Here is a 16598-nt window from a genome sequence, read left to right as displayed (position 1 = left end):
TTAGTTGTATGCATTTAAAATATATAGGTAAGTATAAACTTTTATTCTTATAAAAATTTTTTTAAATTTAAAAAATAATTTTTTTTAAATATATATATATTATAAACATTTTTTTTTTTTAAGACTCATCTAAAATATACATCAAAATTAAAAATAGTTAACAAAAAAAAAAAATATAATTTTAAATATTAAAAATTTTAAATAATAATGTCTTTATTACTAAATAAAAGAAAAAACTCATAATTTTAAAGAGCATAAAAATGCAGAAATTGTTTCATAAAAATAATTTCTTGATTTTTTTTTTAATACCTAATATACTCATTTTTTTTTTTTTTTAAATGGGAAATACTGTTAATAAAAAAATAAATTCCATAAATGAAGAAACTACGACAAAAAGAAAAAATAACTCTGGAAAAAAGTATAATATTTTAATTTTAGGCCTTAATGGGTCAGGTAAAACAACACTATTATATCATAATTTTATTCCAGGTAAATAACTTACAAAATTAAAAAGGTCATATTAAACAAAAATTCTGATAATACTATCAAATAAAGCTATAAAAATAAAAAAATACTTTATATAATAAACATATATATACATTTTTTAAAGTTTAAATAATACAACTTTTCTTTTTCTTTTTCTTATTCTTTTTTTTTTTAAAGAATGGACAAATATTACTTCTCATATGGAACCAACAATTTCTTATCATTATGAAGAAGTCAAATGGATAAATGGAACAATTGGTTTTTGGGATATTTCAGGGAATCCAATAGTTAAACTTTTTTTTTTTATTATTAAATAAAAATTTCTTTTTATTTCAACTTTTTTATTAGATAATTTTTTTTTTATTTCTTTAGATGAGAAATATTTGGCAATTAATATATAGAAACGTAAAAGTAAATGCAATCTTATATGTTATTAATATAATGGATATATCGGATGAAATTATTACAGAAAATAACATGTTAATAAGTCTTTTATTGAATGACGAATGTTTACAAGCATCTTGTGTTGTTTTAGTTTTTAATACTTTTAATGATGTGAAAAACATAGAAGATACTTTTAAAAATGAATTATTAATTAAATATAAAATTAAAGATTTAATTAATGATTATGGAAACAGGATTCATTATATTTTTGTTGATTGCAAAAATTGTAACTTAGACGCAAAATGGATGGATTTAATAAAACAGATTTCATATTATTTTTGAAAAAAAAAAACATTAAATGAAACTTAGAAAAATAGACTAAATAGGATTTTAAAAATAAAATATATTAGAGTATTATAGGATAAATATTGGAAAATAACATTAAACAAAACCAAAATATCTTTTAATTCTACATAAATTAACCTGATATAAATTCATTTACATATGTCTGTAAACAAGAATTTATATAATATATAATTAAAAACTATTTTATTTTATTTATTTTTTTTTTTACTCAAAAAATTTACTAAATCCAAAATACGAAAGAAGAAATTTAGAAATGAAAAACTTTCTTATTCGTTTGTATATAATAAAAAAAGACAGGAATTTATAGAGGAAAAAAAATAAAAAAGTAAAATAAAATATATAAAATATATTATATGTTAATATTTTAATTTCTTTTTAAAATAATTTTCGAAAAAAAATAGAAAAAGGTAGAATTTTCATGTGATATTTTTTGCACGAACAAAATATAACTTAACCTATAAAATCATAAAAAAAAATTTGGTAATTAAAAAAAATAATTTTATGAAATTATATGTTTTGGCATTATAAAATAAAAAATAAGAAAAGAATTTACAAACTGTAGAAGCTTTGTGTTAAAATAATAAATTAAAAAGGAAACAATTCTTATTTTTTTTTTTTTTTTAAATACTTGTTCACACCAATTAAGGAACAATTTTTTTTTTGTTCTTTAAAAGGTACACACTTATATTTTTTAAGATAAATAGTAATTTATGTATGTGAAAGTATTTGTATTACTAAAAGTTAAGTAAAAAACTTATATTTAATTTTATTTTCAAAAATGCCCATTATTTTCTTTTAATTTTTAAAGAATATATATATATATATTTTTTTTTTTTTTCTAATCATAATTCTAAATTATTCACAAATATTTTAATTTTCATTTTTTTTTTTTTTATTTGATATAAAAATTTTGACTTAAGGAATGAAAGCAAAAAGAAATAAATTAAAAAATAAAATAAATACAAAATATAAAGAGAAAAAAAATCCAGTATATGATAAAGAGAAGAGGAATGAATTATTCTCAAGAAAATAAAAAAAAAGAAAAAATTAATAACTTGATAAATAAAAAAAATATTACAAAAATAAATAAAAAAAAAAATTTAAATTCAAGTTTTAGTGATTCTAAAACAAACATTTCTTTAGATGAAAATTCTGAAAGTTTAAAAAAAAGAAAAATTTTTAATAATGAAGGAAAGAAAAAAAATGAGTATAGTGAAAGAATGAATACATTTAAAAATATTTTTAATAATGAAAGAGAAATTCCAAAAAATAAAGTTATAAATAATAAATTAAAAATAATAAATATTCAACCTAATAAAATGGAATTGAGAAACAAAAGTATCAAAAGAAAAAAAAAAAAAAATTTAATCTCGGAAAGCAAAGATTTAAACGAGAAAATGGAAAAGGGAATAATTAAAAATGAAGAAACATGTCTAGAATCCTTCATAGATAATGTCATAAGAAATGCTAAGGAGAATCATGAAGAAGAAAAGAAATTTGTTGGGAGTAATGATATTATGATAAATAAAACTTTAAATATTGAAAATGAAAAAAAAAAAAAAATAAATAAAAAAAAAGAAATGAAAGACAAGAATGATGAAGGTTGCTTAAATGTGAATGATAAAATTATTGAAATATTCCCCGAAACTGACATGAATTATAAAAATGTTACTACTAATAGCCTAAATAATAAAGAATGTATAAACGAAAATAGTGCTATAAATCTTAGCGATTATATAAATAATGAAGTTGATAAATGCAAAAATGAAAAGGAAGATGAAAATGGAAAAGCAGAAGACATAGAAGTTGAAAAAAGAGTAAAAAATATTTCAAAGATAAATAAATCATTTTATACTGAAAGTGAATGTTCTTATTTAGAAAAAATGAATAAAACTAAATTAGGATTTAAAAATGATTGTTTTTGTTATTGCAGAAAAGGAAAACAATATAATAATGATGATGATATTAACAATTATTATAATAATAATATTGATAGTGCAGAAAATAAAAAGGAGAATGGGGGTAATGAATTAAAAAATATTGACTGGTTGATATACACTATTAGGTATATGGATTACAGGAGATTGAGAAGGAGGTTTAATGGTATAAGGAAACCTATTTCAAAAAAAATAGTTTTTATAATAACCATATTTTGTTTAATATTAATATCATGGAAATATTTTAAAACTTCATATGAAAATAATAAATTTACAATTAGTGTTGAATTTCAAACGACATTCTTATTTTTTGTAGAAGCTATTGCAGCGGTAATTGGAATAATTATTTTTGCAAAATTTCAGACTCGTCTTAGTTTACATTGGCCTATATATGCTTCTTATATATTTATTATTTGTGCTTCAGTTATATTAATATTTTTTGAAAAAGATAAACCTGCGAAAAATTCTAGGGGTGAGCATATTTTGATAGTATATGGAATTGTTCAATTGTCATTAATAATAATTGTTAAAATTATAATTTTTATTGGCCCACTTTTAGCTATATATGGATTTTTTTGTCCATGTACAGAACATTGTAGAATATTAAAAAAAAAAATGTCAACTAATAAATTAAATATAACCGTAAGTCGCTATAATGATTTTGCAGGGATGTGTGGAAATAATTTTTGTTGCTTTTGTTTGTGTATATATCGTTCTTTTTATCGTATTATAAATTGTTTTTACAAAAAATGCTCCAATTTACGTTTTAAAATGACAAAAGATAAAATTAAAGAAGCACCTTTTAGTCATCAGTTAAGGTATAAAGGAAAAACGGATATTTACGGTAGACCTCATGGATATGGTGAATGGATAGAAGATCATTCTTACGGTGAAAAATTAAGAGGGTTTTGGTTTCATGGATATCCTGTTGGCCCGTTTATTTCTCAAGAAGTGGGAAGTGGATCATTATTTGTAAATACAAGAGTTGGATTTGCTGCATGTGTAGGTAAGGATTGGTCAGATGTAAGATACGGAGTTTCTTGCACGGAGTGTTCCATTAGTGGTCACTTTTTTAATGATTTCCCTCTTACTTATTTTTTTAATCCCAAAATAGAAAAAGAAGCAAATGGAAGATTACCAACTAATAGATATGATCTCATTGTAAAAGATATATTAAAGGAAAATTATGAAGATATTTTAAGCTATGATTTAAAGTGGTGTTTTAATATGCTAAAAGTTAATAGTGGTAGTACAACTGAATACTGTTCTAATAATTGTATGATATCTCTAGATCACGTTACTATGAGCTTAAAAGTTCACAATTACAAAAGATTAAGTTCCATCAAGAGAAGAAATAATATTCTTGATGAAATTAATGTAAAATTAGTTCATGTTCCTAAAGTGAAAAAAAATAAAAAAATTCATAAAAGAGACAAAACAAACAAATATGATCATATATTAAAAAAACAAGAAAATGATGAATTCTTTTACATTAATCAAAATAAATTACATAAAAATATCCGAAGATTAAGTTCTACCAATTTTCCTGAAATAAATGATTCACTTCAAGGGAGCATTCATTCTTATTACACAAAAAAATGCTCCGAAAAATTATTAGATTCGATAGATGATGAAATATACCTATATAAAGTAAACAAACAATTAAATTCTACAGAAATGCATAAATCTCCATATTTTTATGATTACAATGAAAAAAGTAGTCATGAGGATAGAAATTTAAAAAAAAAGGAAAATAAAAATTTTCTTAGTTATTATAGCAGTGAATGGAATATTAATTTTTGTGACATGATAAAATGTAGTGATACTTCTAGTTATAAAAAAAAAAAAATTAACTGTAATAATTTTGGAAAAAGGAAACTAAATGATTCTAACCATTTGAAAAAAATTTGTGCTAATAATAATAGTTGTGATAAAAATAAGTATGATATTAAAATATGTATAAATAATAAGAATAAATATAATGAAAAGGAAAGGCATTCTATATATAATGATTATAAAAAAGATCAAAATTATAAAATTAAAGAAAATAGTAATATAAAAGAATTTTTTCTAAAAAAGGATTCTTCCTTGTTCTCATCACACGTATATGAAAATAAAATAAAAAACATATCGTCTGCTTCAGAAAGAGAGGGATTTGTTATTAATATAAAAGGTTTTGATAAAATGAACAAAAACAATAATTTAGATGAAAAAGTAAAAATAAAAAATAATTTTTTTTCTGATTATAAAAATGTAAGTATATCTCAAAAGGGTCCAGTAGAGAAGAAAGAAAAAAGTGTTTTTTTTAGTCATAGCGAATATAATACTTTCATGTCAAATGACAAAGAATTCTTTTATGATGATTTATTATGTTCAAAGTTTCAGACACAAGATTTGTTAGGAACAAAAAAACATGGAAATATCGATAAAAAAAAAAGTAACAAGGAAATAAAAACAGAGGAAGAGGAACATAAAGAAATGAAAACTTTTTTTCAACAAAAAATTGAATCTGATTATTGTGGTAAATCAAAAAAAGAAAGAAGGAATAAATATTTTTTTAAAATAGATGATAATCATAAAAATAAAGAAAAATCTCAAAGTAGGACAAAAAATAGAAGTAAAGAAAATATATCATATAGGGAAAAATATCCAGAATATGAAATAGATTCAAATAAAGAAAAAATAAATAATGAAAATATAGAGTTATACTTTTTCAAAAATGAAGAACTTGCATTAGATAATGAAGGTAAATTTCATAAAGAAACAACTAAGGATGAAAAATTGTCAGAAAACAAAAATTTGTTTTTTTCTGATATATTTAAATCTTTCATTAATTCAAGTATTCAAAGGAATTCCAAGAAAAGAGCTTCTGTAAATTCATGTGAAATGGAAGGTATACAGAAAAGTAATAAACAAAAAAAAAAAACATTAAGATCTTATAAATTTTTGTCTGATGTGAAAAAAAATAGAAGAGATTCTTTTAATAAAACAACAAAAAAAGTGAATATGAATAGAATAAAAAACTTTAAACAAAAAGGTCTTGTAAAAAAAAATGTAAAACAAACAAAAAAAAATTCAATATATATAACATCAAATCATAAAAAATTTGATAAAATTCTTCGCCTCAAATATTCAAAAAAAAATAAAAATGAGAGAATATTAAGTTCTTTAGGAAAAAAAATGAAAAGTTTAAATGAGCCCTTTGATAATTTTAATGGTCCTAATTTATCTCCTAATTTAAATAGAAATAAGACTATAGCTCAAGTATTTGCAGAAGAAGATGAATGGGAAAATTACAGGCATCAGCATAAAGAAAAAATTGTAATAGATGGGTGGCAATCCTTATCTTTAAAACGAAATTTAAATTTTATGCCTGACGAAATTGTTATATATATACATGGTTATAATGTTAAATTACACCATGGATGTTCTCAATTAGCTCATTTAATTTCATTTTCTAAGTTACCTTCATATATTCAACCTTTTGTTTTTCATTGGGAAGGTGCTATGTGGGGACCTTTTTCTGCTCTTTCTTATCCTGTTGCTAGGAAAAGATCAGAAATGTCTATCTTAGGAAGATCCTTTAAAAAATTTATAGAAGACCTTATCAACTTAGGTATTAAAAATGTCCATTTGATAAGCCATTCTTGTGGATCAAGACTTTTTTTTAATGGATTTTCTTATTGTGTAGAAGATAATTTATTCTATAATGTTTTAAAAAATGAACAATCAAAAATAAAAAAAGATGATAATCAAAAAAAAAGATGGGGAATTGAAAACAATGATTATGATGATAATAGTAATATTTCTAACGATGAGCATTCCGATACAAATACTTTTATCCATAATACAAAAAATAGTAAAAAAAAAAAACAAATTATAGTAAAAACTATTATTTTATTAAATCCAGATTATCCTTTAGATAAATTTTTGGAAAAAGATTTTTTTCTGTTAAGAACTCATTGCAATCACATTGTTATGTATGGTGATACACGAGATCAAGCCTTAACTTATTCAGAAACATGGAATAGAGAAAAATGCCTTGGAAAAAGGATCTTTAAATTAAAGTTACCTTTATATAAAATTCACAATTATGAAGATTATTTAAATTTAAATACAGCAAGAAATAAACTATTGACCGAAAATTATGAAGAAAAATATATGATGTGTGATAGTGTTTTATTTCCTCATTCTACTTATACAGAAGCAAAAATTAAAGAAAAACAAAAACAAAAAGAGGGAGAAGAAGAGGAAAAGGAGAATAATAATGATGAACAAAAAGAAAGTGGAGAGGAAGAAAAATTAAATGCATCGAATAAAATGTTGCAGATTAATAAAACAAATTTAAATTCATCCACTTATGATTATAATGAAGACGTATCATTTATTTCTGAAGAGATTTCTCACAATTATTTGAATGAAACTTTTTTGAAAACAGTAGAATTTAGCGATACCAGCTTAAAAGCTTTTAAGTCAAAAAAAAAATTTAAATTATCCAATGCTTTTAAGCAAATAAAAAGAAAGTGGTTGTTTAAAAAAAAAAAAACAAATATATATTTTAATGAAAATACATCAAATAGGCCTTATTCATTGAAAATGAAAAAAAGGCCTTCTAAAATACCAAATCAAATATTTATGAAAACTGATACAGTTTATATATCTTTTGATAAATATGCTTGGCTAGACATGGATGTTATTGATACAACATTTGTTGAAACAAATGTGGACTTTTTAAAACATTCTTTTTATCAAGTAAAAAGAGAAATTATTGATGATATTAGAGAAGTTTTGATATCTAACATAAGAGCTCATGAACGTGTAAGTAGATTAGATAGGAGAAGAGGTAATGTTTTTGTATTGAGAGTTGCTCCAGCCGGTGTTGGAAGCTTGCATAGATAATAGAAGATAAAAAAAAGGAAAAAAAAGACTAAAATTTTAATGAACTATAATGAATCGATTGTATATAATAATAATTTTTCTTTTCATTTTCCTAATAAATAAAAAAAAAAGAAAAAAATGTTATTTTTTTGTTTTTTTTGTTAAGTTCATACATTTTATATATTGCAAATAGATTTTTCACAAAAAGTTTGAATTTCTTTACTCGTATGTATAAAACTATTTTCCATTTTTTTAAAATTTTATGCAAATATTTTAAATAAATATGATTAACCTAAATTTTTTTTTTTATTTTTTTTTATTTTCCTTATTATTTTTAATTACCATTGTATTATTATTACAGTTTTCATTTTTGTAGTTATTATAAATGCATATATGTATGTATATATATATAATTTTTTATTGTATAATGTTTTTCTAAATATTCAAAAGATGTTAAGTTTAATATTTTTAAATTTAATGAACTTCATAGTTTTTTTTTTTTTAAATTATTTTTTTTGCATATTTTTAATATATTCATTACCTTTTAAAAAGTATATATATATATTATTATTCCATATATTTAAATTTTTTTTACTATTTTTTTATGAAAATATTATATCACTATTATAACTTTTTTTTGTACATTTATTTGGGTTTTATGTTACATAAATATTTATACAAATTAAGATATCTTTTTGTTGTAATCGTTTTTACTTTTGTTTTTTCTAATAAACAAAAATTGTCTTATTAATATTAGGAATGAAAAGTGTAAAGAAATTTATTTTTAATATGAACAGTTTAAAAAAAAAACATATTATTGTAAATATGAATATATAATATTTTTTTTTACATTAACAGCGTTGATAAAGTTTTTTTTTTTATATTTAAATTTCTTAATTGTTTTGAATAAGGATTAAAAAAAAAAAATAAAAATCTTAAAAGATATATGTTTTATATATATGATACGAAAAAAATTAAAAAGTATGTAACAATTATACAATTCTGAGAAAAAAATTATATGAAACAGGTTTTTAAATAGTAGAAAAATATATATTGACAATAATCCATACTGTGAATATATAAATTGTTTCTGTTTCATTTTTATTATATATAACATCTAATAATTTAAAATTTAAAATAAAATAAGAAAAAAAAAAGAATAAAGTTAATGAAGATGTACATGTAAATCTGAAGGTGTAGAAACTTTGTTATATTGCCTAAAAACATAAGGATATTGAATAGCTGGTATACTTTCAATCAAATAATTCTCTTTTAGTTTGAACCATAGATCTTTAACTTCATTTATCGTAAATGGATGATCAATGCCTCTATAAAAATATCTTGCTTCATAAGTCATTAAAGAAATTTTAACACCTGGCCTTTTGCCTTCATTATAAAAGGCTGATAAAATTCGAAATTTGGGGGAATTTAACCAATATTTATCAATTCTTTCTAGAGGAGGTGGATCAAAAATTCTTGAAAACCATAAAATAAAAGCAAAGGCAAACATTGATGTCCAAGTATTACCAAAAAATAAAAATGATCCATTTGTATATTGACCTTCAAAAAATCTTCTCCATAATGGCATACGACTATAATTTGGTGATTCTAAGAACCATCTTGGTGTGAAAACTTCTTTAAATTCTATATTTCTCTTCAAGATTTTCGAATTACTTAAAATTCTTGTTACATTCATTTTTATTTTTTATATATTTAAATTATATATATAATAAGGCTATACAATTCTTTAATTTTTAAGATAATTCTATTCAATTTTTATAAATTCACCTTACATAAATTTTTTTTATATTTTACAGGCTTACAGGCTTATATTTTTTTATACTATAAAAAAATTTACATCTTTTTTTTTTACTTTATGAAAAAAGAAAATTTTCTTTTATTTATTCAACTTAAAAATTAATGCAGTAGAATATTTTTATTTTTCTTAAAAAAAAATATTTTTAATTCTACTTATTATTTTTCTTTATAGTAATTTTTTCTATTTTTTATTAATTGTAAATAAAAAAAAAATTTTTTTTTTTTTATACATTTATGTATGCATTATTTTGTGAAATCTAGAAATAAAACTTAAGCATTAAAAAAAAAGAATTAAAGGAATAGTCGTAAAAAAAAGTTCCTATTTTTATAAATGTTTCAATACATAAATAAAAAAAAAGAGAAACTAAATAAATAATATATAATTGTACTAAAAGTTCATGTAAAATATTAAGAAAAATTAAAATTAAATGTTTTTTTTAATATTTATATTTTATTATCTTCTATATTATTATTAGCACATTGAAAAAAAAAATATTAATATTTGGAATGTTAATAAAAAAATAAATGAATATTACCAATTACTAAAACGTGCCGTTTCTAGTACATACAAAAATAAAGAACATATTTAAAAAATTATAATAAAAAAGAGAATACAAAAAAAAAAGGTATATCGGAATTAAAAAAAAAAAAAAAAAGTAAAATAAAATAAAATAAATGAATATTTATGGGGAATGCTTATATATTCTCAAAAATATAACTTTCTTATAAATATGTAGTTATTATTCCTTGAAAGAATTGAAAATAAAAATTTTTTTATTTTAAATAAAAAAGGAATATTATAAATTAAAATTAAATATATTTTTTTTTTATACAATTATTTAAAACAAACTTGATTAAAATTAATTAATATTGCAAACAAAAACAACCAATAAGAAATGATTTTAAGGAATAAAAAAAAAAAAAAAGTAAAAAAGCAAAACAAACATTAAGAAGTGATAGATTATAATTTAACCTATTTTTTATTTCAAAAAAGGTAAAAATAAACTTAAAAATAAGGGATTAATATTCGTAAATGGTAATATTTTTATAAGTCAAAATAACAAAAACTAATAACTAGTTTACTGAATTTTTATTTATTAGTTTATCATGAACTTCTATAAAAAAAAAAAATATATAAAGTTTATATATGTTTATATGTATATGCTATAATTCAATAATAAATGTGTAACATCAACAATAAAAATGAAGATTATTACAAAGTATAATACATAAGTATTTTTATATTTTTTCTAACCTTTATTATTATCTTTTTTTACATGCTTTTTGAATTTCCTATATTTTTTCGCTGGTAAATGAGCGTCTTTCAAAAAATTGTCAAAATCTTTATTTTTTTTTGAATCAATTTCTCTATCTTTCCATTTACTTCTTTTAACAGTAATTGGTCTATTTCCAATAAATTTATTATTCATAGTTTTTAAAGCATCTAACATATCTTGAGGATCTGATAATGATACAAACCCATATCCTTTTGTTTTATTATTTCTTTTGTCTCTTATTACCTATGTATTTTTTTTTAAAAATATTTTTGGAAATCATATAAATTTAGAAAAATAATTATATTTTATATGAAAAAATATAGCGTGAAAGTACATATATATAAAATTAAAAAAAGTGTTTCCATTTACTTTAGCCATATTAAATGATTTATATTTTCTAAATGCATTTGCCAAAATATCATTGGATACTTCATTTCCCAAATTTCCACAAAAAATTCGAAAATCATTTTCAGGCCATTCATCTAATGTCGGATCTTTCCAAACAATTCCAGCTGCCTTCCTTAAATGTGGCTAATCAAAGTATATAAAAAAAAATATACATATATTTTATATATTTATATGGCATTTGACAAAAAAGGATGAAACAAAAATTCAAAGATTTAATATTTTAAAAATATATACATCTATGTATTTACTTTTTTTTTAGTTGATTTATCATCTTTAGATGGACTAATATCCATTTGATTCACCGTTCGTTCATTTGCTTTCATTTTTTATTTTATTATTTATATTAAAAAAAAATGAAATTAAAAAAAAATGAAATAATATTATACTTTACTAGAATTTATTAATACCATGTTTTTATTTTTATTTCTAGCAAATCTATACACTAAATTTTTTTTTTTAAGGGAAAATATATATTTTTTTTTTTTTTTAATCCTTTAAATATTAAATGAAAAATTTTTTTTTTTTAAAATATAATAAATAAATATATGATATTTAGTAACAAAATAAAATTATTTAAATTATTATTTTTTCTAAACGAGCTTTGCAATTTTATATTATTTTAATTTATATTTTTTTTTTTTTTTTCATTAAAGATATTTGAAATACGAAAATTCTAAGTTTTTTCAGTATTGTAACTTAAAGAATTTTTTATATTTAGGTTTTTTTTTTTTTTTTTTTTTTATGTTATCGTTAAAGGTTTTTGTATAAATCATGCAATAAGTTTATTTAAAATACATTTCTTTTCTTTTCTAATTTTAAAGAAAACTTCATAAATACATATATGAAAATTAGTTATTAAAAAAATATTTTCTTCTAATAATTTAAGGAATAATCTTTTATAATTTTAAAAATGGTTTACAAAAAAAAAAATGAAAAAAAAATTTTTTTATATGAAAATATCCTTATTTATAAAATTTCAAATTATGTAAAAATTAATTAAAAAAAAAAAATAACATAATATTTAAAAATTTATGCAATGAATATTTAAAATGGAAGAATTGCCTTAATTTTTATTTCCAACTTTTTATGAGATTATATTCTATATCTTCCAGTAAAAATTCATATTTCTAAAAAAGACGAAAAAATAAAAGGGAAATGGGATAAACTAGATGTCTTGTAAATATTACAAAAAATTTAAAAAAAAAAAAAAAAATTAGCACAAAATATTTTTTTATATTACCACATTCTCTAATTCTTCTTTTTTTTGTTGATAAAACTTTTTTAAATCAGGTACACTATTCATATTTATTGGTTCTAATAATTGAAATAAAAGAGTATACAAATTTTTATTAAGATTTTATTTTTCCTATTTAACTTTTTTATAAGTATATTTATTTTTAGTTCTAAACAATTTAATTCAATGTAATTTTTTTTTATATATTTATATTACGCCTAGCTAAAGGGTTTTGGACAGCCATCAAATTTTCAAAAGCACTATTCTGAGACCTATCTTTTTCTATATTTATTTTAAAAAAAAAAAAATATAATTAAATGATAAATTTAAATACTTCAATTTTTTTTTTTTTATTATTTTATAAATACCTTGAAGAACGAAATAATCAATAATACTAATTAATCCACTTGATCCAAACATAACAAGAAAATACCTAATAGATAGATAATTATAAAAAAAGAATTTATTTATATTAAAATAAATGCAATAATAGATCAATGAAATTTAGTAAATAAAAAAAAAAAAAAAAAAAGAACCATGATAATGAAGATACAAATTTCATATCTAATAAATCTATATCCATTCCCATTTGCAATGTTGATTTAAATTTATAAGTTAATGGAAATGGTATCTTAGCTATAAAAAAAAAAAAATATATTTTGTTCTTTTTATTGTATTTTAAATATTAGAACAAAAAATTACATATATAATGAAATAAAAAAAATGAATTTTAATATTTATTGATTTATTATTTTATTTTTTTTTTTTTTTATTAATGTGAATATATTATATATATATAAATAGATATATATTTATTAACAAATATACCCACTAAATATCCTGAAAAGAAAAGGTTTATTAAAAACCCTAAACCCAATTGTAAAATAAAAAAGGGAATTTGATTTTTCATCATTCCAAATAAATCAGAAGGATCTTGTTTTAACATAGCGTCAAAGGGATTAATTTGTTCAGGTATGTCATTGAAAAAACCAACATGAGGTTTGTTATAAAATTGTTTACGACTTAAAAAAGCTACCGGACTTATAAAACCATTGTTACATTTTAGTAAATTGAATCTTGTTAAGAAGTTACTTAAATTAAAAAAAAAAAAAAAAAAAAGCAAATAAAATATTTCTATAGTTTAAACAATGCTTTTTTTCTTCTATTTATTATATATATATATATATATATATATATATATATATATATATATATATATATATATATGTATATGTATATTCTTATTTATTTTACTTTTGTCTTAATTTTTCAACATCTGTTTTAGCTTCAGGGCAAAGCATTTGCCCTAAATTACTTTTTATTATACACACTAAAACGACAATTATAAAAATTGGTAGTAATGCATATATTCTTATCTTTTCATCTAGTATTAATGGCTCCATCTTTTGTTATTATCTTTTTGTGTTTTATTTATAAAACTCCCGAAAATAACAGTCACTTATAATGCTTCAATATATATATATATTTCTTAGTTTATTTTTTTTCTTTGATTTTTTCTTTCTCAAATGCAAAAACTTTGAAATAATGTTTATTTATACATTTATCTTAACTCTTTAAATACCAACAGCGGGTAGTAACCTGATTTTATAAGTTTACCTTTATTATATATTTTTTTTAAAGAGTACAAGAATTAAAAAAAAAAAAAGAATAAAAAGTAAAAGAAAAGAGAAAAGAAAAAAGAAAAAAAAGAAGAAAAAGGAGAAATAAGAGAAATAAAAAAAAGAAACAAAAAAAAAAAAGAAATTAAATAAAAATAAAAATAAAATTAATGAAAATTTTTAATGAATTACAAAATATGCATACATTTCATAAAGGATAGTTCAGTGTAAAAAAAAAAAAAAAGAAAATACGCATTTTTTTATTTGATTTGATTTTTATTTATTTATTTATTTATTTATTTATTTTTTTTTTGCTCCATCTCAGAAGTGTAGTAAATATTTATTACAAAAAAAAAATTAATTAATATTGAAATAAAAATTTATAATTTTTTGTACTAAAATGAGTCCTTATACTAATGAAAAGGAAAATAAATAAAATTATATTTTTGCTCTTAAAAAAAAAAATACTACATTTTAATCATGCTTTTATAATTGAAAAAATATTTTTTCTCTTCAAAGGTTCCTTGTATATATTTTATAAATCAAATATAATTTTTATATTTCAAAAAAATCTTATAAAAGAAATAAGTAATAATTAGTGAAAAAGTTATTATAAATACTATGTGATAGAATACAGGGGCTAACTGAAAATTGTAAGGAACTAATTCCATATTAAAATATATATTAGATAATTTTTTTAACACCCCATTTATATTTTGTCTATATGTTATTCCATTTAATGAATGACAAATTTCTATCAAATAGAAGTCATATAATTCATAATTTATATCAGTACTTTTTAAAAGATTATCATCTTTAGGAATTTTAAATGGATAAATAATTTCATTTTTATAAAGGATGTAATGCTTATTATTAGTAAACACAGAATAAAAAGTATGATATAATATTTTGTTCATAAAAATAACATAAAAATAATTTATTTTGCTAACAATATTATGAATTTTATATTTTTCTCTCTGAAATTTTTCTTTTTTATCTCCTATTATATATATATAACTTTCTTCTTCTAAAGGATCACTGTTTAAGTGATCGGTCTTTATAAAATATCTTTTTTCTTTTGTTTTCAAATAGTTAAATATTCTTTTATTTATATTAAAAAATATGTCATTTACATATAATTTATAAAAAGAACAATATGTGTTGAAAGAAGATAAATCAAAATAATTTAGTTTTTTATTCATTCCATATTTTATCATTATATGTTCTGCTTCAGTGTAAACTTTTTCTTTTTCTAATTTTTTGTTTCTATGAATTTTAGGTAAGTTATTACTCCATATATTAAATAATTTCTTACTGTCCTTTAACAAGATTCTTTTGACGCATGGAAATGTAGTCTTTTTTTTTTTGCTATTAAATGGGCAGTTAAACACAACCATATATCTATCTTTTAATTTTGTGATATGTTCATGTGAAAATATTTCATTAGTAATTAGAGTTAAAAGGTTATTTAAAGGCTTAAAATTATTTAATTCATGTGTTGCTGTTATAAATAGAAAATTTAAAAAAATAATTCTACGTAAACAAAGCATATTCTTTAAATACTTAGAACTAGAGAAATAAAAAAAGAAAAGAACTATAAATTAATAAAATAAAATAATAATATACTTTCAACCTCAATTGTTTAGCATGAAGAATAAAAATAGAATATTTTTTCTTTTATAATCTTTTTTTTTTTTTTTTTTAAATACATATTATTATTTAAACAAATAATTATTTTTTTATTTTTAAAAAAAACCTTAAGAAAAAAGTTGACTTTTTTTTGTGATTATTATGTTTAATTCCCTTATTATATATATACATATGAAATATAAATTATTCAAGCATAAACGATTTAATTATATATTTCAGACTTAATTATAAAAAAGTATTATTAATTTTTTAATATAAAATTATATCATTTCAAAGTTCCATTTTTTTTTTTTTTTTTTTTTAAATTAAGATATAATGTAATTATTATAAAGAGAAAATTAAGCTTATAATCTTTATTATGTATTAGTAAAATAATTAAAAATAAAAAAATAATTCTCAGGATTAGATAATACCAACAATATATATTATATAAATTAACTTATGTTTGCACACTATAGAATATAAAATGTTAGAAGATAACATAAAAATAAAAAAAAAATAATAAATTAAACACAAAATAAAATAAAATAAGCATTTTATA

General features: G+C 19.3%; 6 protein-coding genes across 6 annotated transcripts; 2 read left to right on the top strand and 4 right to left on the bottom strand.

Annotated features, from left to right (window-relative positions):
* Positions 1 to 338: 338 nt before the first annotated feature.
* On the top strand, positions 339 to 1212 carry PRELSG_1110800 (ADP-ribosylation factor, putative; the record flags this gene model as incomplete). Its single annotated transcript, XM_028677368.1, has 3 exons — positions 339 to 489; positions 664 to 773; positions 859 to 1212. 3 exons carry the CDS (start codon positions 339 to 341, stop codon positions 1210 to 1212), a joined length of 615 nt encoding a protein of 204 aa, XP_028533764.1.
* Positions 1213 to 2246: 1034 nt separating this feature from the next.
* On the top strand, positions 2247 to 8072 carry PRELSG_1110700 (conserved Plasmodium protein, unknown function; the record flags this gene model as incomplete). The annotated part of the gene is made up of 1 exon (XM_028677366.1): positions 2247 to 8072. The coding sequence occupies one exon, from the start codon at positions 2247 to 2249 to the stop codon at positions 8070 to 8072; it is 5826 nt and encodes a 1941-aa protein (XP_028533763.1).
* A 1144-nt stretch (positions 8073 to 9216) lies between these two features.
* PRELSG_1110600 (conserved Plasmodium protein, unknown function) lies at positions 9217 to 9747 on the bottom strand (the record flags this gene model as incomplete). The annotated part of the gene is made up of 1 exon (XM_028677365.1): positions 9217 to 9747. The coding sequence occupies one exon, from the start codon at positions 9745 to 9747 to the stop codon at positions 9217 to 9219; it is 531 nt and encodes a 176-aa protein (XP_028533762.1).
* A 1196-nt stretch (positions 9748 to 10943) lies between these two features.
* PRELSG_1110500 (RNA-binding protein, putative) lies at positions 10944 to 11877 on the bottom strand (the record flags this gene model as incomplete). Its single annotated transcript, XM_028677364.1, has 4 exons — positions 10944 to 10984; positions 11125 to 11389; positions 11516 to 11677; positions 11803 to 11877. 4 exons carry the CDS (start codon positions 11875 to 11877, stop codon positions 10944 to 10946), a joined length of 543 nt encoding a protein of 180 aa, XP_028533761.1.
* Positions 11878 to 12624: 747 nt separating this feature from the next.
* On the bottom strand, positions 12625 to 14191 carry EMC3 (ER membrane protein complex subunit 3, putative; the record flags this gene model as incomplete). The annotated part of the gene is made up of 7 exons (XM_028677363.1): positions 12625 to 12681; positions 12795 to 12868; positions 13005 to 13070; positions 13157 to 13221; positions 13325 to 13424; positions 13617 to 13879; positions 14043 to 14191. The coding sequence occupies 7 exons, from the start codon at positions 14189 to 14191 to the stop codon at positions 12625 to 12627; spliced, it is 774 nt and encodes a 257-aa protein (XP_028533760.1).
* Positions 14192 to 14949: 758 nt separating this feature from the next.
* PRELSG_1110300 (conserved Plasmodium protein, unknown function) lies at positions 14950 to 15957 on the bottom strand (the record flags this gene model as incomplete). The annotated part of the gene is made up of 1 exon (XM_028677362.1): positions 14950 to 15957. One exon carries the CDS (start codon positions 15955 to 15957, stop codon positions 14950 to 14952), a length of 1008 nt encoding a protein of 335 aa, XP_028533759.1.
* Positions 15958 to 16598: the final 641 nt, after the last annotated feature.

This window comes from Plasmodium relictum (assembly GCF_900005765.1).
Source record: "Plasmodium relictum strain SGS1 genome assembly, chromosome: 11".
In the NCBI taxonomy this organism is placed as follows: domain Eukaryota; phylum Apicomplexa; class Aconoidasida; order Haemosporida; family Plasmodiidae; genus Plasmodium; species Plasmodium relictum.
This window is presented reverse-complemented; position numbering and strand designations above follow the sequence as displayed.